This window comes from Hyperolius riggenbachi, chromosome 1 (assembly GCF_040937935.1).
Source record: "Hyperolius riggenbachi isolate aHypRig1 chromosome 1, aHypRig1.pri, whole genome shotgun sequence".
Classification (NCBI taxonomy): Eukaryota; Metazoa; Chordata; class Amphibia; order Anura; family Hyperoliidae; genus Hyperolius; species Hyperolius riggenbachi.
In genome coordinates, this window is record NC_090646.1 from 495,581,522 (window position 1) to 495,607,240 (window position 25,719).

General features: G+C 43.7%; 1 protein-coding gene across 18 annotated transcripts in view; it reads right to left on the reverse strand.

Annotated features, from left to right (window-relative positions):
• The window catches only part of ARVCF (ARVCF delta catenin family member), a 1,120,703-nt gene that overhangs the window by 309,255 nt on the left and 785,729 nt on the right, over nucleotides 1-25,719 (reverse strand). For all 18 annotated transcript variants that reach the window (XM_068243390.1, XM_068243391.1, XM_068243385.1 and 15 more), the window contains one exon: nucleotides 9,893-10,051. In XM_068243390.1, the coding sequence (XP_068099491.1) occupies nucleotides 9,893-10,051 (159 nt within the window). The remainder of the gene's footprint in view (nucleotides 1-9,892; nucleotides 10,052-25,719) is intronic.

The following is a 25,719-nucleotide window of genomic DNA, read 5'->3' on the forward strand; positions in this document are numbered from 1 at the left end:
CGGCGCTACCATTAAGGCAAAGGAGGCAGCTGCCCCAGGGCCCCAGAGCATGTAGGGGCCCCCAGTGGCTACAAGAGGAAAAAAAAAATTTCAAATCGGCCTTATAGTTTTTGAGAAAATCGATTTTAAAGTTTCAAAGGAAAAAAAAACACATTTAAAAACCTGCAGACTTTAATGGTTAATAGCAAATCCACCTTAAATGCTAGAAACCCTAAATTTGCAGGATATGTTAAGGAGATCATTAGGAATAAGAGGAAAAAACAATTTTTCAAAAAGACCTTATAGTTTTTGAGAAAATCGATTTTAAAGTTTAGAAGGAAAAAAGTATAGTTTTAAATGCGGTAAATGTAACTTTTAGTAGCAAACCTAACGGTAGTGTAATTTTACATGCATCAAACGAAAGCGCAATAAATTTCCTGACGGGGTTTCCAGGGGGTCTATACGCAGCCGCAGCGCTTTGGCCAGGGATCGCTATACAGCCGCAATATGGCTGTATGAAGATCCCTGGCATTTTTTCCTATTTTCCCAATTTTTTTTTTATGTTTAGATTTTTTTTAAAAAAATTATGTAGGGTCCCCCCTCCTGAAACTTTTTAACCCCTTGTCCCCCATGCAGGCTGGGATAGCCAGAATGTGGAGCTCTGACCGATTGGGACTTCACACCCTGACTATACCAGCTGCAAAAAAGGTCCCCTAATGCCGATTTTTGTTCCGGGGTATATGTTGGGGGGGCCCCCCAGGTTTATTTTGCCCTGGGGCCCCATTGTTGCTTAAACCGGCCCTGAGTATAATATGCCCTGGAGGGAAGAGAGAGAGAAAGCACGGCGGGGGAGGGAGAGAGTGATCAGCTGATTAGCTCAGCTGATCGGGACTGGAGCTCACATGGACACGGGGGGGAAGCAAGGCTCTGTATGCAGCCTATCACAGTGCACAGAAGACAGGCATAACGATGCAGGAAACTGGATGATCTGATTCCTGACAGGGGATGCCTTCTGTGGCTGCATGCTTGTGAGTAGCTGTTGTGGCTGTATGCTTGAGAGTGCACCCTCCCCCTTTCTCCAAAGTAGCATTTGTTCCCCTCAGCATGTAGTCCCACTCCATAGAGGCACCACAGTTACCAGCATGCCCCTTCTGTCCATAGAGGCATCACTGCTCCCAGCATGCCTATTCACAGAGGCACCACTGCCCCCAGCATGCCCCTCCTGCACTATAGGGTCACCATACCTCCCAGCAAGAACCACCTCTCTATATACAGGCACTACAGTTCCAAGCATGCCCTTCCTCCTCCATATAGTATCGAGTTGTCCCTTAGGGCTGGCTGGAGGACCCCCTGGTCTCCCCTCCCCCCCAAAGTGATTAGTGGCCCCCTGGAGCCTCTGCAGCATATTCACAGAAGAGCACACTTAACTGTACAGCTTGCTTCTCTGTGCTTTATCCTCCATCTCTCTGACCCAGTGACACATGAATGCAGTCCACTGCAAATACAGGGGCCCTGGGGAACCACTATTCACATGTGAGGGGACCTGGCAGCCAGCTCTGGGGGACAACCCAATACTATATGGAGACTGAGAGGCATGCTGGAAACTACGGTGCCTCTGGAAGGGAAGTAGCATCATGGGAGCTGTGGTGCCTCTGTGGAGGGGTAGGGGCATTTTGGCAGCTGTATTGCCTCTATAGAGGGGGGCATGCTGTGAGCTGTTGTAGGTTTGCCCTTAAGGAAAAAATGGTCTTGGCTAGCCCCTTTAATTTCTACCCTTACCTGGCTAACTTATTCACTCTGACCACCCCCTCAGTTCTGGCTGCCCCACTCTATCCTTTTTTTCCTAACTCCTACCTCACTGATATCTCCTCGCCCTGACCACCTCTTTAGTTACTGCTCCTCTTCACCCTTACAAGCCCCCCCCCCCCCCCAAACCCCGCTCGGTGTGTATGGATCTAAGTTTTTTTTTTGGGGGGGGGGGGGGGATTGTATCCGGCCCTGACTATTATGTCCGCATCCCCCGCTGCTGCGCTCCTCTCCTGCCACCCATACCTAACTAACCTAAACTGCGGGAACCTACCTATTTAACCTAAACTGCGGGAACCTACCTATTTAACCTAAACTGCGGGAACCTACCTATTTAACCTAAACTGCGGGAACCTACCTAACTAACCTGTATTGCGGGATCCTGCCTATCTAACCTAAACTGTGGGAACCTACCTATCTAACCTATACCGCGGGCACCTACCTATCTAACCTATACTGCAGGAACCTACCTAACTAACCTATACTGCGGCAACCTACCTAACTAACCTATACTGCGGGAAACCTACCTAACTAACCTATACTGCGGGAACCTACCTAGCTAACCTATACTGCAGGAACCTACCTAACTAACCTATACTGCAGGAACCTACCTAACTAACCTATACTGCGGCAACCTACCTAACTAACCTATACTGCGGGAACCTACCTAACTAACCTATACTGCGGGAACCTACCTAACTAACCTATACTGCGGCAACCTACCTAACTAACCTATACTGCGGGAACCTACCTAACTAACCTATACTGCGGGAACCTACCTAACTAACCTATACTACGGGAACCTACCTAACTAACCTATACTGCGGGGACCTACCTATCTAACCTAAACTGCAGGAACCTACCTATCTAACCCATACTGGGGGAACCTACCTATCTAACCCATACTGGGGGAACCTACCTATCTAACCCATACTGCAGGAACCTACCTATCTAACCTATACTGCGGGAACCTACCTATCTAACCTATACTGCGGGCACCTACCTATCTAAACTATAGTGGGGGCATCTACCTATCTTACCCATACTGGTAGCAACTATATGGGCTACCCTATACTGGAGGCACCTACGTAGCTAACCTATACTGGGGGCAACTACCTATCTAACCTATAATGTGGCAACTATACAGGCTACCCTATACTGGAGGCACCTACGTAGCTAACCTATACTGCGGGCACCTATGCCTGGCTCCTTGGGGGGGGGGGGGTGATTTTTTTACACTCTCGCACTGGGTGAAATTTAGCCTAGAAACTGCCCTGCACCTATAGAACACTTAAAATGTAAATAAATCCTCCACCAATCAAGTTCTTTATAAGAAATATTTGTATTAAATCATAAAGATAAAAAGTTCAGTGACAAAACACATTTATAAACTTATTTTTCAGCAGAATGAGTATAGGTAAGCCTATTATATATCTTCACCCTGCTAGGATCAGGGCTAGTTCAATATACATATATGTGATACAGTTTATTAACATTAACTTGCAAGAATTTTCCTTACACAGCACACTGCTGTCTTCCACCTCTTCACTGCTGTCTTTTTAAGCTTTCTTCACCAATGTCTCCTCTGTAGCTTGTTTGCCAGCTGTTATCACACAATCTGTTATCACACAATATGGATGTGAAGATTACCAGTATGATGTCCACATTTGTTTTATGGCCTTTGTAAGATGGGCCCTAAGCTGTGAGGGTCACCAGGGGTGGGCAAGAGGAAAGATATGAACATTGGGGGGGGGCACCAAAGTTTTGCAGGGGGGTCCCATGAATTGTAGTTACACCCCTGGACAAGTCCCCAATTAAAAGTGCATATGATTTTGGACAAAGGGTTTGACTTTTGTTTGATTCATGGATGTTTCTCTTTTTTTGGATTATGTACGGTGTATGTTTGCTACATCCTTTGGCTCTACTTTTGTGTTTTCAGTAACGGCAGTGGGGCATTTTCAAGCCATGTACTGTATTGCCTAAAATGCCAACCCCAAGAGCGCTACCACTCTCCTCTCATGAGACATAGCTTCTCTTGTATTGTCATCTGTTTCAGGTCCGTCCAGGAAGGTTGTCTCTGGTACTGTAGCCTTTATTTGGTACTGTTCTGCAGGTAGATTTGTAATGAATTCAAAAGCATTTAAGTTTCTGCTCAGTGCATAGGGATCGTTCATTTCTGTTCCTATTCAGTACTTTGTTATCCTGACCTGGAATTGATGCTAATGTTCTGGTTAAAGCCTCTATCTATCTACTGGATTTTATTGATTCATCCCTCCCTCTCTGTTTTCTATGCAACATGGCCAAACCACAGCTTTTTTCTCAAAGCACTTCGGTGTCCTCTCATTTAGGCATATTTAACCATGTTTAGGTGATCACTAATCCGCATGTACATCATCCTTTACTACCAGGGCAACCTTAGGGCAGCAATCTGGGTGGTTAAGTAGGGCGTTCATACCCAGGTGCAGGGGTTTCTGATACAGAGTGCAAGCCTGTAAGACTGTACTGCAGAGCAGTACAGTCTTAAGGTGCGTACACACGTACTACCGCCGGCAACGATCGGTCCGCCGGACCCTCCCGCTGGGCGGATGTTCAGCCGACAGTAGCACGTGTGTACTCGCTGAGCGGATCGATCAGAAACAGCCTTATCAGTCCGCCGACAGCGTGTACACACGTGCTACTGTCGGCCGAACGTCCGCCCAGCGGGAGGGTCCGGCAGACCCGTCGTTGCTGACGGTAGTGCGTGTGTACGCACCTTTAAGCAGTACTTACACAAGGGGATTTAGATGGCATTACTTCCAGCACGTGTTCAGGACAGCAGGAAGTGTCATGAAAAGGAAATCTAGTATTGATTGTGCTTTATGTTATTGTTAGTGTTACATGTGACTGGGCAGCATGATCATTAGAGACATAATCACAGTAAATTAGTATCAGGGTATGTAGCAGGCAGTGTTGAGTGGAGAGCTGTCAAAGCACAGAAATGATTTACAGCTTAAAGCCCAACTCCATCCAAATAATATTTTAGTTTCAGCTAGTGTGGAAGAGAGTTAAATCCTCCTTTGGGTTTTTATTGCTTTCCAAGTCACCTGTGGGAGAATTACCCTAATCACCTGCTCTCTCAAGAAATGGCCAAATCTGTCAAGAGAAAACAATATATGACACCTTTATTGTAAGGAAAGCTTACATACTCTGTCACTTTTTCTTTTCTTGCTCTCCCTCATTCTGTCCCTGGCTCCACTACGGTTCACACTAAAACCATGGGGAAACCAAGGACAGAGAGTCATGAGAAACTTTTTAATGAGACAGGAAGAACAACCTTGAAGAGGCTCTTTAACACATTATAGTAAGAAAAACAAAAGTTTGCTTTCCTAAAACAGAAAGAATGTGCGATAATTCAGGTTTGGAGCGAGCTTGAGATGTCTCCCCGAGCACCACTGCTGAATATATGCAAATTAACCATTGTACCCTTAGAAGCTAAACACACCTCCAGAACCGCTGAAATGCAATGATGTGTCAGCTTGTTAATTTGTACAGAGCCATAATAATCCAACATGCATACAGACTGTTTCGGATTGTTTGATCCTCATCAGTGCATGGCATGGATTAATTTGGCTCTATGGAGTAGGGCTTGTAAATCCGAGAGGTACAGACTAACCAGTAAACTAGCAAAACACTATTCACACAGAACTGGGCACAACTTTAGCACAGAATAGACTGTAAACTAGCTGTGCTTTAGTAGAACAGGCATACACGGTACAATGTTCCATCTGAGCAGCAGTGACTATGGCGGAAGTTTGGTCAAATAATATAGGTCAATAAAATACATCATTCAGTGTCTTACATTTTCTTTCCAAAATTCACTAAGATTTCCTGCATGCATTAGAAGTTTTGTGATATACCGAAAAAAACATGCTTCAATTTACTAAGCCCTGCTTGGTAAGTCTCACCAGATGTAAAGTAGGTCTGGCAGGAAGCTGAGAGTCTTCCCACAAGTGGTGTGTATGAGCCATTGCTTTTTCTGTCCAGTGCATCGCCGGCATTCCTTTAGACGTGCATACATGCTAACTAGAGGGAGCTGTTCTGTGTACCAGTATACAGATATGCACATATAAAGGAATACAGAAAAGCCTTTTTAAATATCTAATTTACCTGCTCTGTCCTACTCCAGTCCCGCCCGCCAGTGCATCGGATCAAATAGTCTCTATTGGCTTTATTCTACATCTGTTATAAATACAGAACACTTTTACTTGATCTACTAAATGCTTTAATGTTTGTGAATGGCATTTTTTCTTGACATTTCTTGAGGTATTTACTGCACAAGTCAGTAATTTACCTTTTTCAGTACGGTAATAGGTTTAGTGAATTGGCATTTGGCAAGGTGATTGGTAAAATCAGTTGTGAGTTGAGGTCTATGAGATATATTCACTAAACTGCAGTACACAGAATTATGTGTGTAAAGTCTTATGCATGACAAGTAGAGCGTGATGCATTGCATTATCATGTGGTAAGACTTTACGCATGTTATTCTGCTTGCTACAGCTTAGTGAGCACACCCCTATGTTCCCATACAACACATTCAGCACTCCACTCTGAGAATAGAACTTCCTGGACTGAATGGCTACAGAATTTTAAATCATTAGGGAATCATATTCTCTTAATCTGTGTTCTTATGCAACGTGTCATTATGCATAAAAACTGTAATTAAAATAAGGCTGGTAACATAAAAAGGTGGGAGTTATCGTTTGTCACTGAAACAGTTATGAAGAAATGTATCTAAGACATGTATTTCATGCTAATTTAATTAGTTCAGTATTAGAGCTTTAGATTTATTTCCAAAGTGCATAACATTTTAAAGGCCCACAGAAATGCCCAATTAACAGTTATTGTTATTTGGAAGTCTTTGGGCCTAGGCAGTCTGTCTATTTCTTGAGCAGATTTGAGCAACACAACCCCTTCCCTAATGTCTCCATCCCACTACCCTCTAGGCCGTCAAGCATGCAGCATTGTAAGCAATAAAAGAACTGTACACTGCCTTTCTGTCCAGAGGATGACAGCGATTCTGGTTGAAACCTTGTCAGTTTGAGCCTGGGAGCAGCAACAACCCGCTGGCCTTCCCTGTGAAATTAGTACGGGGCCCCTCCTCAGATCCATACACCCCTGTGTGGCTGATAAAACACACACACACCTACACAGCTTTCCCGGCATCCTCTACCCACATAACAGAATAGTGGAACTGTGTAATATTTACCTGCTCCAGCACTCTTGTCTCTTCTGTTCTTCCTAGCAGCTGCACACTCTGTGCTTCCATACCTCCTTCTCACGATCATGTGACATAGATTCAGCACCAGGAGTATGCAGCATAGAGCATGTGTATGTCAGGAAGATTAGAGTAGACCGAAGCAGGACTGGAGCAGAAAAATAATAAACTGTTCCATTGCGCTACACTGCAGAAGCAGGAGAAGCGGAATCCTCACCCTTCCACGGGCGCTGTAGTTATGCCACTTTATTTGAGACTATTCAATAAATATTAAATCTTAATAAACAATTTTGCCCTTGGCTTACACTATGCTTTCGATTTTGGCCCCTTATGTTATTTACGCACCCTTTCTAGACTGTAAGCGCGCAAGGGCAAGGACCTACTCTAAGGGCTTGTTTACACTAAGGGCTTGATTCACTAATCCGTGATAACTCAAATATCACACCTTATCAAAGATATCACACATTATCAAAGTTAACACGCCTTATCAGAGTACTATAGCGAGCGCTAAGAACCCACAGGGGCTCAGGGCGGGACGAGTGCCATTGCCAATTAGCAGGCATTCATTTGTAGCGGTCGCTATGCTACTCTGATAAGGCATGTTAACTTTGATAACATGTGATATCTTTGATAAGGTGTGATATTTGCGTTATCACGGTTTAGTGAATCAAGCCCTAAGAGCGATTTCGCTCTCTTTTAAGTGATAAAAGCGCTAGTGCAATGGTCGCTTACGTGAGTGTTCTCACATAAGCGATCTGCTTTCTATCGAATCACAAACGCGGCTCCTGCACCATTTTCTGAGCATTTGTGTTCAATAGAAAGTATAGGGAAACCGCAAAGTGTTTGAAAAAGCGCTTTGAAATGCAATTTCCGAGCACTTTAATGAATAAATACATTGTATTTATTAATTTCTGGGTCAAAGAGGTCACTTCCTGACTTATGTCAGGTGGTGAAAAAATTAATTGCTGTAATTGTTGTAATTTGTCATATGAACGCACCAGTACTGATGCTGTCTCAAACCACACATCAACTATGTCTGTATTTGTACTTGTATTGCTGGATGACCTGATTGTACATAGATTTGAACTTTTCATGTATCTATGTTGGGGCTATACTAATAAAAAATAACACATATCAGTGTGCCCTTCTCAGGGACCTCAGACAGAGCAGACTGAATGGTCTGATGTGCAGGGTCGGACTGGGACACTAAGGGCCCACCAGGAAATCTTTAGCCTGGGCCCCCATCCTCCTAATACCTCCTGACCCCCCCCCCCCCCATTTTGGCCTCACATATGCATGTACTTTAGACATTTTGCACTATATATGTATTTATATTCATATATATATATAATTTGGTAGGGCAATAGATTATGGTAGGGAATAGATTGTGAGCACTTCTGAGGACAGTCCCCAACAGGGAGATGTCCAGCAAAATTAAATGGGTGTCACCACGCACTGGAACATAACAAAAAAAAAAATATACAAAATAAGTAGTGATGTTATTCACAGAGATTAGGTCCGACCAGATAAAATTTAGATAAAATAATCAAGTAGTTACATGTCTCATGATAATTCATCAAGTAGTCAAATGGCGCAAAATAAAAAGGTCTATAAGTGTCCCCAGTTAGGTAGGCAGGTCTAAGTGCCCCAGCCTGGAAGAGGGGGAAGTGGGCACAGAGCGGCAGGGAGGGGGGAAGCATCCCCCCCTCCCTCACCTGGAGCCCCCTTTCCGTGCTCCCCCCTCCAAATTTGCAGCAGCAGCGAGCGGGAATCACTTACCAGAGCTCTGCGTGCCGCTGCTGGTCTGGTCTCCTGCACTGCACTGTCCAATCACGCTCTCACAGGAAGTACAGTGAGCGCGTGATTGGACAGTGTCAGTGCAGAAGACCAGACCAGCGGCACGCAGAGCTATTGATCTGTCTCTCGGTACGCTATTCCCCGCTGCTGCCGCTGGCTGGCTGCAATTCTGGAGGGGGGAGCGTGGAATGGGGGCCCTAGGTGAGGGGGGAGGCTTCCCCCCTCCCCACCGCTCTGTCCCCACTGCCCCCTTTTCCTGCGCTCTCTCCTTCTCAACACTTGGGCCCCTGGGGGCAAGAGGCCTACCGGGCAGAAACCCGAGCTCCCGCCGGGCCTGTCCGAGTGCACTCTACTTTACTGCACATCAGTGCAATCTGACAGCGCACTACTGCATGCACTTTGTGCATAATTCAGAGCTGTCCCAATCAGCAGGGGCGTAGCAATAGAGGGTGTAGAGGTTGCAACCGCATTGGGGCCCTTGGGCCAGAGGGGCCCCGAGAGGCCCTTCCTCAACCTCAATATTAGTTCTCTATTGGTCCTGTGCTTATAATAATCATTTCTATAGATGCTTTGAAATGTAATCATTAACAAACTGCTCCCCATTCCTTTCTTGCACCTCTGACACTGTAGCTGCCATTGGCAGGTTTCAGTGTGCCGCATCAATTGTTATGAATAGAGGGCTTAGGGAGGCCCCAATTTAAAACTTGCATCGGGGCCCACAGCTCCTTAGCTACGCCACTGCCAATCAATATAGTTGAATGAGGTCTGCACTGCAATGCAGAGCAAAGCAGGGGCTGTGCATGTTTATAAAACACATGGCTACCTGCATTGCAGAGCCGCATATCATGATGCACATTGCAAAACAATGCCGCATGTGAATTCACTGCTCATACAATTGTATGGTCTTATTCTCATCGCTGCATGTGAACATGCTCTAGGCAGGGACACAGGGTTTTTCAGCTGTCATTGTTTTTAGAACATTAGTAACAAAACAAATAAACTATGTATTTGGTTTAACAGGATGAAATTCTGAAAAGAAAAGTTGTGTTCTCTTACATAGAAGGGCAGCCCGGTGGCGTAGTGGTTAGCGCTCTCGCCTTGCAGCGCTGGGTCCCCAGTTCGAATCCCAGCCAGGGCACTATCAGCATGGAGTTTGTATGTTCTCCCTGTATCTGCGTGGGTTTCCTCCGGGCACTCTGGTTTCCTGCCACAATCCTAAAACATAGAGATAAGTTAATTGGCTTCCTCCTAAATTGGCCCTAGACAATGATACATACACTACATGATACATACATAGACATATGACTATAGTAGGGACTAGATTCTGAGCCCCTCTGAGGGACAGTTAAGTGACAAGACTATATACTCTCTACAGCGCTGTGGAAGATGTCAGTGCTATATAAATACATAATAATAATCATAATAGAAGCATTTACATGGTATAGAACCACTGTATTCTCTCCTGCAGCATTTAATTTGATTTGCGGGAGCCAAATGTTTTGAATGCAAGATACCCTGGTTATGTTTTGCACCAAAATATTTAAAAATAGCCCCCACCTTTCCTATCTGATCTTCCCCTGGCTAGCCTAATGCAAACCTTGTCCCCTGTCCTTTTTTTTTATAGTATCCCTATCCTCTGTTCCCTGCCTAATGCTGTAAAGAAGAAATAAGACATGTATTGGTGTAGGTGGAGATATGTGCCAGTCTGAACACTATACTGTACCCTTTGATTCAGTTTTCAGAGTGCAGAGCTGTAATCTAACTCTAAACCTTAAACAATCCCTATATGAACCTGTAACCATAACAACCACTAATACTAATCTCTCTGGTCTTCAGCGATAGCCCTACAGTAAACCTAACCTCACTATTGAACTAGCAAAGATCCACACAATAACTTTGCCTTAAGGTGGCCATACACTGGTCGATTTGCCATTAGATCAACCAACAGATAGACCCCTCTCTGATTGAATCTGATCAGAGAGGGATCATATGGCTGCCTTTACTGCAAAAAGATTGTGAATCGATTTCAGCATGAAATCGATTCACCATCTGTGAAGCTGCCCCCCCCCCGCCCCCATACATTACCTGATCCGGCCGGCGCAAGTCCCCCAGTCTCCGCTGTCTTCTTCTGCGTGATCAGCTCCAGCTTCACTGAACTTCCTGCCGGGGGAAGTTTAAACAGTAGAGGACGCTCTACTGTGTAAACTTCCTGCCCGGACAGCGTTGGTCGTAGAGCATTTAAACGCCACTATCGACGCACTCCCGACCTGCCAACGATTGATTTCAGATGGAAATCGATCGTTCTGTCAGCGTTTGCACAACGATTTCACGGCAGATTCGATCACATTGATCGAATCTGCTGTATATCGGCAGGAAAATCGTTAGGTGTATGGGCCCCTTTAGCCTACTTAGACCTGACCTTTATAACCCCAAAGAGTAGTAATGCTTCAAGATGACAGCCCGATAGTTAGGTCTCCTGGCACTGTGCCAAAACACACTGTGCCAAGATGAACTGTTTCACCTATTATCAGACCAGGACCCATGATTCTGAATCTTCAGTCATTATTCCTATACAGTATAATATAAATAACTAATGATACTTTAATAGAGACTTTTAGCATATTTAAATGTAATTCAGTTATACAGTTAGTTAATTCTATCTACAGGCACTTTATGCTACTGCTTCCAATTCCTGCTCCCATCTCTCTAAACATCTGAGCACTTCTTAATTGAAAGTGGTTAGTTGAATCAGTAAATTAGTACACAATTAGAGTGTATATGAAGACAAATAGCAGTTTATAGATCTTTGTATTTCCATGATCTGTGCACAGGTTTGTGCACTGTAATCCAGTTTGAGACTGGAAGGACCTCACAAAATTACATATATTACAGCTAATTTAGTTTTTGTCATTCTCTCCCTTGCTGATAACTGTCAAATAAAAAGCTTTTAGATTTCTTTTTGACTGCTTTTATACTTGAGTGGTGCGGCACCGCACGAAACCTTGCTTCATATGACCCTGCAGCAGGGTATGCCGATAGGGTCAATGCATAGGCTCGCCCCCTTCAGTGACGTACTCCCTGCTGAACAGGAAGTACATTACCGGAATCCCCGTCATGTGTCGCTTTGCACTGTACTGTGTCGTTTTCACTTACCGTGTTGCCATAGACTTGAATTCCTAAATACTCCTTGCCCTGGGCACGGATCATGCAGTAACGCACTGTTGACTTTGCGTTGGGACTGCAGGAATTTCACTACTTCTGTCGTGTCACATTAAGTATGAAAGTCTCCACAGACTTTCATTACTTAGCGGCCTCTTGCTTACCGCAACTTTATGGCAAAGCAATAGTGTAAAAGGGGACTGAAGCATGTATTCCAGACAGACTTCTTTCACGTATGATAGCTTTACTACTGCCTGAAATCATTAATGACCTTGGCAGCTGATAGGTGTTCTGTCAAGCCAACACAGTGCTTGCTAACAGCTTGTCAAGATTAATATAGAAACAATAACTTCCATGGCATGTAGAAAAAGTATATATGATAATATATAATTCAAAATTGTACTGTGTAGACATAAAATAGACAGCAAAGTACATACAGCAAAATACAAAAGAAGAGACAGCCCTTCTAGGTTGGGGAGGGTCAGGAGAGGTAACTTGGTGTATAGAAGGAGAGGCGAGGGGTGAGTGGGTAGGTCAGTAATTAATGGTGACTTAGGGATGCAAAAATAAATGATGAGTTGGATCAGTAAGTAATATCTGAGACTGGTGATATATTGAGTAGAAGGATAGATAAGGGGTGGGTTGAGGTGAGGGAAAGTGACATGCAAGAAAGGACTGTTGAATAAAGGGGTGTTTAGAAGTCGGAAGTGGTGACATGAAGGTAGGTGAGAGTCAGGAATGGTGAGTTGAAGTGTAGGTGAGGTTTAGGAGTAGTAACATGGAGAGTTGGTGAGGGTCAGGGGTGGTAACAGGGGGGCAGGTGAGAATCAATTCAAATGGTGAATTGAGAGGCAGGTGTGGTTTAGGGGCGTAGACATGTTGAATAGGTTTGGGTCAGAAGCATTGCTATGAGGGGCAGATGAGGCTTAGGAGTGTTACCTGAAGGGTGAGGGTCAGAGGTAGTGACAAGGGGAGCAGGTGAGGGTCAGAGGTAGTGACAAGGGGAGCAGGTGAGGGTTAGAAGTGGTGTTATATGGGGTAGATGAGGATCAAGAGTGGTGACATGATAGCAAGTGAAGATCAGGAGTGGTGACGTGAGGGGTAGGTGAGGAATGGATCATGAGTACTAACATAGAAAGTAGGTGAGGGTCTAGAGTAGAGATATGAGGGTTAGCTAAAGGTCAGGATTGGTGACTTGAGAGGTAAGAGGTAGGTGAAGGTCTGGATTAACTACTTAAGACTTTCACCTACCCCTCAAGTCACCAATCACATGTAGGTAGGTGAGGGTCAGAAAGGGTGCTGCTCACCCTTTGACCACCACATGTAGAATATAATCTGTTATGGCTGCACAACCATCAAAGGAGCCCAACAGCAAGATGATGTGCTTGGAAGAAGGTCGGTGGCAGCAGTAGGCATGAAATGAAAAAGAAAACTGTAGCAGTGGACAGTGCCTGCTCAGCACTACATGCAGTAGAAGACAGTGGCCATTACTCCTCTACCCCAGCTCACCTGTATGTCTTTGAGGTGTCTTATGGAACACTATGCTTACCTATTGGATAGTGCTGTTACATGGTCCAAGGCACAACACTATTGTCTTCTTTTGTGCAACAGTGAAAGGGGGAGAGAATTGATAGTGTGGCTGCAGGTTTTGACCACATACATAGCTAAATATGATATGCTTGTGAAACCAGCAAAAGAGGCTTGGAGGGCCACACCCAACAAAATGGGCAACAGTGTGCCGACTACGAGGACAGTGAGTGGAGAATGTACGCAAAAATGAAGAAGAATATATACACTGTACATACAATTATACTTACTGTACAGTTTAATGCTGGGAATACACGGTACGTTTTTTGCTAAGAATCGCTCCGATAGATGCCTTCGATGATAAAATTCCGACATGTCCGATGCTCCGCTCGATTCTTTTCCACTCGATTTCTCATAGAAGTGAATGGAAAAAAGATAAGAAAAACGAGTGGAAGATAAGAGAATCGAGCAGAAAATCGAATGGCTAATAGATCGCGTGCCGAATCGAACGCGAAAAACGTAACGTGTATTCCCAGCATAAGAGAAAATAATGGCAGGTCAATACAGTAACTAGCTAAAATTGCCAAACTCAGATTACATTATTTGAAGAGGGTATTTGTAGGTGAAAGAAGATTTCAAAATTTGACAAGTGTAAAACATAGTTACATAGCTAGAACAGATTATGAAGCAGAGTTCAAGAAGAGGGAAGAAGTATGTGAGAATCACATTTGAAGGAGTGGGAAGAGGCGACAGAGGTGGATTGGAGGAGAGTATCATTAGCAGACACACCTGCAGAAAGCATGTACCCAGCTGAAACAGCACATTAACCGTATCCTACAAATACGCTGTATTGCTCAAGGTTAGCCCAAAACAGTTGCTCCAAGGAAATGCAGCTTAATAACTCAAGCACCACTATATGTATAACAAATATAGCTCATTTTATTAAACAAAATACAACACAACATATAAAACACATACATCCAAAGTATGGTCCATATTGGAACCACTAAGATAACAGACTACTATAGGTCCCAGGTTATGCCTATTATGGTATATTAATATCATTATATCATCATATATGCAAGTTGGGGAGTAAAACACATTTTTAAATGTTTTTATAAGTTGTGTTATACTAGGTTTAATAAAATCAGCTATATTTGTTATACATATAGTGGTGCTTGAATTATTAAACCGCATTTCCTTGTAGCAACTGTTTTTTGACTACTGTCTGGAGGCTCTTTTGCATGCTAATTGGTCATTGGTGCAGATTGTTCCCTTTTTTTGCACTGCTCCAGGTTGCTGCCAAACAGAGCAGATGTCATTAGATGAATGGCAACACATTCCACAGTCAAAAAAATCATACTGGTCAAGAGTGTCCTTTCCAGAAATGGAATAACAAAACAGACATGGTACAAACGGTCATGTGTGAATGGGCCCATAAGAAAGCATGGGAACTTCCTGTATGACCATTTGTCTGCTACAGCCCATTCCAGAAAAAAGGCAGCAGCACTACTGTGATCCTGCCGTCATAGTGAGTCAGAATACGACCTACGTCCATACTTATCAACACAGCAGTTAGGCAAGTGTCATTCTGTAGAAAGACTATCATTTTTTATACCTTCCATACTTCTCTTATTTCAGTCTACTTTCCATTTTAGCCTGCAGCTATTTATAGCAGTAAAACTTGCTTGCTGACTGGTGTCTACGGATTACAACTGCATTCTAGCTTATTAATAATCATATGCACTCCCTATTCAAGATAAAATAGCAAATAGAGGAAAATAACTTTGAAATAAGATCTCTCCCAGAGCAGGAAATATATGTCTGTATACCAGACATTCTTTAAATTGGCAGCTAAATCCAGAGGGGTTACAACATTTACTGTAGAGTCAGAGCCTGTATTATGATTGCGTGTGTTGGTAAGGAAATTACACATCACAAAGGCACCATACTCTATCCTTATCTGCTATTATCTATTTTGTGACTAGTGTAGCCAAAAGTAAAAGGGATAGAAGGAAAAGGGGAATGCCAACAGCAGAAAGAACATATTGAAGGTCATCTTTGTTTCTTGTACACAGTGGTTATCAAAACGGCATTAGGAGATGTAGTGTGAATATTTCATTATGGCAGTGCCATTGTCATGCTGGTCATGTTATGCATTGAGTGACCATGTAAGGTTGCACATAATAAACAGCTTGTTGGAGAAAAGCTGACAGGTTGTTACATTCCTGAGTGTGTTTTCATGGCATGTTTCCTGTTCATGGTAGTGGACCATGGACCCTCAGCATTACATACTGCTCAGGAATGCAGCACCTCACCTTATAAGGTTACAAGAGGAAGTCACTTGGTGCTACTGATAACAAGGGAACATGTCTGGAAAGTCCTTAGAAAAGCTCACAAAGCCGGTTGCTGCTAGTGAAACATGCTGTATACACCAGGTCTGCCCGTTACAAGTGTCAATGTCATGCAATGGAATGCAGCACCAACTGACATACACTGCACCCTCTGGACATTTAGCAGACTGAAGAGAAATCTTCTTTCCAAATGATGTCCACATGGAAGCACCACGCCATCAAAAGGCTGCATGGAGACAGTGCTTAGTGATAACGTCAGGGAACCTGAAGTGCGAGGAACATGGAGGCTGACATCTTCATTCCTCTTTTTAAAATGCTAATTACTTCACTGTCATGTTGTTGTTTTGGTTACAGTAGTGTGTGAATGACAGACCTGGAACCAGCACTGGATCTGCATACACATGTCCTTGGTCAGTGTATCACATCAAAGGACCACCACAACAGCCAGGCAAGTAGTATATTTTATGAGGAAAAAATAAACAATGTCAACTTTAATATTATTCTTACTTCAGATTTTCTTTAAAGCAAACCTGAAGTGGAAAAAAATTCAAGATATAATGAATTGTATGTGTAGTAGGGATAATGAATAGAACATTAGTAGCAAAGAAAGGAGTCCTATGTATTTATTTTCAGTTATATAGCTTTTTTTTTATAACATTGCATCATTCTGTCACATTTGCGGTTTTAAAACCACACTTTATTTTTGATTTGTTTTTTTAATTGCTTAAAATACAAAGTCCCTTTGAAATTTCCTACAGTAAAACCTTACCTCAAGATGTATCTCACTGTTTCTTAGCTGTTTAAGAGCTTCAAAAAACAGACTGTATTCAATCCAATTGGGTCGAATAGCTCAGAGAAGCTCTTTTGCATAGATAACAACTGACATTTTTAAACTCTTCCTGTACTGGAAAATAATATGAGACTTTGATTTGCTACTAATGTGCTATTTCTTAGCTGTACTACACATACAATGCATTATATCATACGTTTATTTTCTCTTCAGACTTGCAGATGGCCTCTTCAGGCCATCTACACCTAGGAACAAAATCTGAACGTTTAAACCAATATACCATACACTTATGATAATTTTTTTCTGAAAATATATAAAAAAAAGGTTTAAATAAAACTTTCAGTTTTTATATTTTTCCAAAATTTCCCTTTTTAAAAACAAAACAAAACAAGGAAATTGATTGATATGATTGTATCATGTATGACCACTATTATACATATATATTTTTATTTAGTGCTTGCTCAAAGGTGAGTATGGACTCCAAAATGTCTAGGCAAGCATTGCGCAATTTATACACTATCGGGGAGAAAAACAAGTAATCTTTTATCATCTTTATAATGAAATGTCTATTCAGCTACAAAGGTTAGCTAGGCCCTACTGTTTGTTGTTCCTAAGCTCTACCTTGGGTAGTACTATGTTACTAGGGAACCATATAACTTGCGCAAGAATACTGTTCTACACCATTAGAGTCTAAAAGGACTTTGTTAGAACTCTAGTGGGAGTTTTACATTAGGCATCCTCAAGCACTCTACATACCAATTAATATTGAGCACCAAAGCACCACAGTGTCAGATGGGTGTAAGCCGGGGGAGGTGAACAGTTTGGTACTGATTGCCACTAAACAGAGCACATATAAAGGTGTTCATAACAAGCTCAGCACCAATAAAGAGCTATTACAGTGGCTGAAGGAGGGCCGCTGGCAGATCTCTTTGATTGAGGGGCCCTGATGCAGTTGCAACATTTGCATCCCCTATCGCTACACCACTGGCCCTCTCTCATTTTCAGCAGTACAATAAATCACTGCCAAACATACTGTTGCTTGAGGAGGACAATGAAAATGTCATCAACAACATGTTACAAGAACCTGACATTACACCCTCAGACCATGAGAGATGTCTGACCTAACTAGAATTCATCATTTTAATGAAAAAGGCAAGTGATGACAATATGTTGGCTGACAATACCACCCTTGAAAATAACATTTCTTACTGCTACAGCCCCTTAAAATAGCAACTGTAAAGATCATTTTGGGCAACACATTGATAATGCATGTACTTAGCTTTACTTCTGCAGGGAAGTCAGAGTGGATAGGCAGAAGGCAGTGGAGCCAGCTAGATTCAGCTACCCACGCAGCACAAGCTGCCTCTAGACATGTGCCTCCAATGCCTATGATAAATCTGGCTCAGCACATCATCCAACTTGGCTTCCTTGCAGGCCATAAAACTTGATGTCCAAATTCTGTATGCCTGGGAGGAGGTGACTAAGTCCCCATTTATGGCTTGTAGTTAGGACTGCTTCATGGTCAAAGATTTAGATTGTTATTAAAGGCAAAGGACAGCACAACAAAACAAAAGCAGGCAATTATACTCTCTCCTGGGACCATATGCAATTCACTTTTTCTCCTAGGTGATATTTTCACACTTTGTCATAAAATGCCCTTTAAACCACCAGCAAATGAGAAAATACTGACAATAATTGGATAGTAATTTTTCACCAAATCTTAGTTACTTTTTCAATTGTCAAATGCTTAAAAATTATTTTAAAGAGAATATGAAAATTATACCTTAGGAGAAAAAGTTAATTGCATATGGGCACAGGTCTCTTTAAAAGGAAACATTTAAATGGTAAAAGCTTCAACAACAAGTAATGAAAAGATAATAACCTTATCACTTGTTATATTCCAATTTTACACTTAGCATCTATCCACATGCACCAAGCCAACGATTCATAATACAGCAACACAAGGTAAAGAATTGGCTCTTGGGTGCATGTAGATATACCAAAAAATGATCTTTATTTAGAAATATCAAAAATGAAAAAAATATTTTTGTGTAAATATATACAGTATCATCATATCCTAATGGGAATTCCAAAATAGCCCCATAACTGCCTGTGTAGTACTTCGGACCTGAATTGTGGATTCTGTTTATTCATATAAACAGTAATGTTAAAAAGTCTCCTCAGGAATAAGTGATCACTAGATCCAAAGACCTTAAAGAGAATCTGTATTGTTAAAATCGCACAAAAGTAAACATACCACTGCGTTAGGGGACATCTCCTATTACCCTCTGTCACAATTTCGCTGCTCCCCGCCGCATTAAAAGTGGTTAAAAACAGTTTTAAAAAGTTTGTTTATAAACAAACAAAATGGCCACCAAAACAGGAAGTAGGTTGATGTACAGTATGTCCACACATAGAAAATACATCCATACACAAGCAGGCTGTATACAGCCTTCCTTTTTAATCTCAAGAGATCATTTGTGTGTTTCTTACCCCTGCAGCTCTCTTCCACTGAAGTGTCAGGCTGTTTCTTCCTGCAGAGTGCAGACAGCTCTGCCTGTATGTAATTCCTCAGTATGTGAAAGCCCAGCCAGCTCAGAGGAGGATTTATCCAGCTTGTAAAAGATAATAGAGCAGAGAGAAGCTGCACTAATCTAAATAACACACAGGCAGTGTGCAGAGAGGGGCCTGGAAGGGGGAGATGCATCACAGAACCACAACACTGAAGAACTTGGCAGCTTTCCAGACACAGGCAGACAAGTCTGACAAGAGAGAGATAAGTTGATTTATTACAGAGATGGTGATAGCAGAACGTGCTGCAGTAAGCCAGAACACATTAGAATAGCTTTTGGAACTTGTAGGATGGAAGAAAACCGGATGAAATTTTTGTTACGGAGCCTCTTTAGGTCTATTAAGTCTTTATGCACCATGTTGCACTTGAAGGTTGAGAAATGTATTTTGCAAATTCAGGTGAAGTACGGTATGTGTGCCTCAGTGTCCAATGCATACACAGACCAACTAGATTGTGTAACGCTCGGTGAAGCACAGAGAGGTCTGATTACCGGTGATCTGCAGTATCACGGGAAATACAGACGTATACCAGATTATATGTGATCTGCAGTATCACCGATAATCCAATATACCAGCTAACCTCTGGTCACCTGAGTAGAGTGTAGTGATTGGTGCAACAGTAATACAGAGGACAAGCCTCAGTGCAGCGAGGAGAACTGCACCGATCCCTTCCGCAGGTCTGAGTTCTCCAAGACGGGAGGAGTCAGACAGACAGTGGGAAGGGAGGTCCGAAAGTGACACTAAGGCGGAAGTGTCACTAACGGGACGGGGAACCGCCTCAAATCGTGAGGTCGGTTCTCGAGGTCGGACAAGCTAGGTTGTAACCAGACGGGCAGATAAGTACAATATCAGTAGGCAAAGGCGGAGTCAAAGTTCAGGCAGGGTTCAGCAGCAGGGTATCAGAAATATCGGGGTACAAAATCAGGAGGCAGAGGCGGAGTCAAAGTACAGGCAGGGTTCAGCAACGGGGTATCAGATATATCGGGGTACAAAGTCAGAGTTCAGGAGGATAGTCGAGGCAGGCAAAAGGTCATAACAGATAATCACAATCAAACTAGTACTTTAAGCTATCAACAGAATCTAGCTTAGTGTAGGATTACAGCTCCAGCTGGTCCCGGCACACTAACGGATCTGACTACGGATCTGGGTGCTCCCACATGTGTGAACGCAACGCCAGACAAGGAACAAGTGAACAGCCAGCTGTATATATACACGGAGGCCTCTCCAGCACCTCCCTAAGTGCTGGACCAATCAGGATGGGAGCCAGAGTCAGCTGACCAACCTGGTCAGCTGACTCATCTCTGGCTGACATAAATTCTTCCTGAGTGCGCGCGTCACTCTAAACCCTGAGGGACTACGAGTCCCAGCCACAACTGCCCCGCTCTGCGGTGTCTCCGCAGCGGGGGCATGCGGACCAACCGCCGCGTCTGATGCGGCGGTTTCCCCGCTCTTCATGCGTCCCTGCACGGAGACAGCCGTGAGCCTAGGGTGTCACCCCCCACTACTCCTAGGCAGACCCGTTTCCCGCCCTGTTAGGGCAGTTTCGCACCCTATGCCCTGCCTCTGCACAATATAGGCACAGTTGTTCCGCCATCCTTCGCCTTCGCTCCACCTGGGTTAGTTTTGATCGGCCAATTTGCATCGGTTCTGGTGGAGGTAAGGCCGGAAAGGGTGAGACAGGTGGAGATGCTGTTACTGAGGATGCAGCAACCGGTGCCGCATACGAAGTCACCCTGACACGGTGACTGCCCCTAGCCTGCCTCTGATGGCGTAGCCTGCGATCTACTCGAATGGCCGATGATATGGCCTCATCAACTGTTTTGGGCTCGGGTACAGTTAACATTAAGTCGGAGACCTCCTCCGATAATCCAGACAAAAAGTAGTCCATTAGGGCAAAATTGTCAAACCTAGAGGTGATTGACCACCTACGGAACTCTGCCGCATAATCCTCGACCGATCCTCTGCCTTGCCGCAAAAGTTTGAGCTTCCGCTCTGAGGTCGCAGCAAGGTCAGGGTCGTCGTAAATTATCGCCATGGCCTTAAAGAATTCCTCTACCGAGGTCAGAGCAGTATCGGTAGGAGGCAGGTTATATGCCCAGGACTGGGAGTCCCCAGTCAACAACGTCTTAATAAAGATGACCCGTTGGGTCTCAGTCCCCGAGGATCGGGGTCTCAATTCGAAGTATGACAACACTCTACTCCTAAAATTCCGGAAGTCAGACTTGTGGCCGGAAAACTTATCAGGTACGGGCATACGTATGTCATCACTAGGAGGAGATCGCACCGAATCAACTGACGTCTGAAGGGTTTGCACAGAGCCTTTTAGGGCATCAATTAAGGCTTTGTGCTGGCCCAGTGCTTGATGGATATTATCCACCGAAGTGGCAAGCACAGTCAGAGGGTCAGCTCGTGCGTCCATCAGTTTATTGGTCTGGCGTTCTGTAACGCTCGGTGAAGCACATAGAGGTCTGATTACCGGTGATCTGCAGTATCACGGGAAATACAGACGTATACCAGATTATATGTGATCTGCAGTATCACCGATAATCCAATATACCAGCTAACCTCTGGTCACCTGAGTAGAGTGTAGTGATTGGTGCAACAGTAATACAGAGGACAAGCCTCAGTGCAGCGAGGAGAACTGCACCGATCCCTTCCGCAGGTCTGAGTTCTCCAAGATGGGAGGAGTCAGACAGACAGTGGGAAGGGAGGTCCGAAAGTGACACTCAGGCGGAAGTGTCACTAACGGGACGGGGAACCGCCTCAAATCGTGAGGTCGGTTCTCGAGGTCGGACAAGCTAGGTTGTAACCAGACGGGCAGATAAGTACAATATCAGTAGGCAAAGGCGGAGTCAAAGTTCAGGCAGGGTTCAGCAGCGGGGTATCAGAAATATCGGGGTACAAAATCAGGAGGCAGAGGCGGAGTCAAAGTACAGGCAGGGTTCGGCAGCGGGGTGTCAGAAATATCGGGGTACAAAATCAGGAGGCAGAGGCGGAGTCAAAGTACAGGCAGGGTTCAGCAACGGGGTATCAGATATATCGGGGTACAAAGTCAGAGTTCAGGAGGATAGTCGAGGCAGGCAAAAGGTCATAACAGATAATCACAATCAAACTAGTACTTTAAGCTATCAACAGAATCTAGCTTAGTGTAGGATTACAGCTCCAGCTGGTCCCGGCACACTAACGGATCTGACTACGGATCTGGGTGCTCCCACATGTGTGAACGCAACGCCAGACAAGGAACAAGTGAACAGCCAGCTAGCTGTATATATACACGGAGGCCTCTCCAGCACCTCCCTAAGTGCTGGACCAATCAGGATGGGAGCCAGAGTCAGCTGACCAACCTGGTCAGCTGACTCATCTCTGGCTGACATAAATTCTTCCTGAGTGCGCGCGCGCGCGCGTCACTCTAAACCCTGAGGGACTACGAGTCCCAGCCACAACTGCCCCGCTCTGCGGTGTCTCCGCAGCGGGGGCATGCGGACCAACCGCCGCGTCTGATGCGGCGGTTTCCCCGCTCTTCATGCGTCCCTGCACGGAGACAGCCGCCTCATGCTGAGGAGAGGCGGCTGCCTCTCCGTGTGTGTGGCGCGTGTGTGCGCGGAAAGAGCCGCCTGCCGCTGGATCATGGCGGCGGCTCTTCCGCGTTCTCACAGATTGCACTCTATCGTAGGACAGTCTCAGCAAACGGCGTGGGGAACCCTTCAGGCCACCAGTCGGGCTAAAATGAAGTTAAACTATACACATTACAATGCTCATAGCACAAACACCCTTTAAAAGCATAAGCAAACCAATCACCTAGTAACCAATTGACGTCAGAATGACATCACTTTCCCATCAAATGCATGTAAGCAGAATTAATGATATGAAATATTTTCTTTCAGTGTGATCCTTCCATTTACACAATTTTCTATTTTATGAAGTACAGACGAAACTCTCCAGCTATTTCCTGCAGGCACTGCAATTTGCAGTAAAGGAAGTAGCTGCATGAATGAAGAAGAGGTTTACCACAGATTTTAGATTTAACACACAGTCTGTTTTTAGCCATCACACAACCCTGCAGTATTCCAGGCCTGTTGCTAAGATAATTTTCTCTGGAGACATGGGACCCACTACTGAGCCTGTTACAAACCACTGGAGACAGCGCCTGTCGGAGGATGGCACAAGAGGCCCCGCAGCATTGGAATATGGACAAATGTATCTGATCATACACTTCTGCTGCTCACTGCTGCCACCATCATGGTAGTTCGTTAAGTAGTTTAAATTACTTTAATGGCATAGTTGATTTTCTTAGTTGCCCCTTTTTCTCCTCTTGAATTCTCTTTTTAAAAGGTTAAACTGTATTTCAGTGTACTGAAGGTACAGTGTTGAGGTACTGTCCTGTGCCCGTGCCGACCTGGAAAGATCCTCCGGTCCCCCGCCGTGGTGCAGTTTCGGTATCGCCAGTCGCTGTGCACTGTGACTGCGCGGCCCTGGCTGCCCACGTCCTGACTCCAGCTCACATCACCACAAAAGTCCTGCACAGGTGCAGTACGAGAAAACCTCATACTGTGCCCGCGCAGGACTCTCCTGGCAACGTTAGTGGTAGCGAGGATACGTGTGGCAAGGGCTGCGCAGGCACAGTGCACAGCGACTGGTGAAACTGCACAGCTGCGGGGGATCGGTGGATCGTTCCAGGTCGGCACGGTACACAGGTCAGCTGCAGGGGGCTGGCAGAAGCCCCAGGTAAGTGAAAATCTTTTTTTAAAACTATCTTTAGGTCTGCTTTAAAGAGGAACTGTAGCAAAAAGAGGGGAAAATAAATCAACATATTGCGAAGTTAAAAAATACTAATAAAAAAGAGAGATCAAGAAATGATTGATATCCGCCAAGTAATTTGCTCATATTGTTTGATCTACAATCAGCCTGCACGTAGGTTGTGAGCCAAAATGCAGATATTCTTTTTGCATTCATTTTTGGAGAAACCATGTTAAATTCGACTTTGGAGCAAAAATGCCATTGAAAATCATTTTGTAATAAGTTTGTGAATTTTCACATTTTTTAATAATTTTGGAGCTAAAAATAAACTATTTTGTGTTTTTTGACCATTGACCATTTTGCAAAAATACAAATACAATGTATGTTCACAATTATCTCGAAATTAAAAATAGCATTTATAATGTGAAAATGATTGGCAAAAATTTGCAAACAACACTGGTAATCATCTTTACTACTGGCAGACATGAAAAGAAAACAGACAGCACCAACTGCCATTATTTATAACCACATCCTTAACAATGCAATAAGCTAAAAGGTTGTTTTTTTTATAGATTTACATCTGCACAGAGTAAGATACTGGTTGCTTGGCAGTTGGAAACTGCTGTTATTTCCCACAGTGCAACAAGGCTCACGGACAGGAAACTGTCAGGACCAAGGACCTGACATCACACTGTGGGAGGGGTTTCAACACAATATGAACCACACAGACCCCCTGATGATCTATTTGAAAAAAGTTAAAGATTTCTCATGGGAAAAGGTGTATCAGCTACTGATTGGGATGAAGTTCAATCCTTGGTTACAGTTCCTCTTTAACCATTTATTAAATTCTGCTTATCCAGTTCGTAAAAATATAGAAGATCATTCTTGTGTGTTATTTTAAAGCGGTTTAAAACCCTGACATAATATTCAATAAAAACATGTTTACCTACTTTGTATATGCCATACGGTTATCATATTTGCATTTGTGCATAAGTATTATTATTCATTTAGAAGTTATAGGTTTCCAAAAGTACATTTTTTTGCTTTGCGAGCTGACTTTGCATTTTATTAATAACTGGTTTTATTCATTGCTGTTTTGCAGGCAGACATGCTTTCAGTGTCTCTCTGTCTCCACCAGCTCCTGCACAGTCAGAGAATGGGTCACATTCCTCACTTGATACATGTAGGTAAACACAAGATAACATTATCTAAAGTTCGGATGAGTCTGCATTTCACTGCACTGAACTTTCAAGCTCTGTGTGTAACCCTTCGAATGCTGGTCTAGTAAAAAAAAATATGCTGGTTGCATATAATATTCTGTAAATAATGTTTTAGAGCAAAGAGGAAATGCAGGGTTATATTCCACTTTAATAAGCTCTGCCTCTATCCTGTGTATACAGCTATTTACAGCAGTTGGTAGTTGTCCCAGGTAGGAGCTCTAGGAGCACAGCAACACTTAAGGTGCACTTATATGGTCCATTGTAGGATAAAGATGAGTATCAGTGGTCATAAATAGCAATTACCATGGCAAGTTCTCCACCCCATTTCTATCAGAACAGCGTGAAACTTGTTGGGGCAGAGAGAGAGCTCAGCCCAAGCTCAGGAATAATAATAATAAAAAAAAACGTTTATTTTGAAACAAAGACAAAAGACAATGTGACAAGACCTAACAAGCCCAGTGTTGAGAAACAGTTTCACAGCAGGGATGCAAAGAATTGATTCACATTTCCAAAAAGTATAATAAT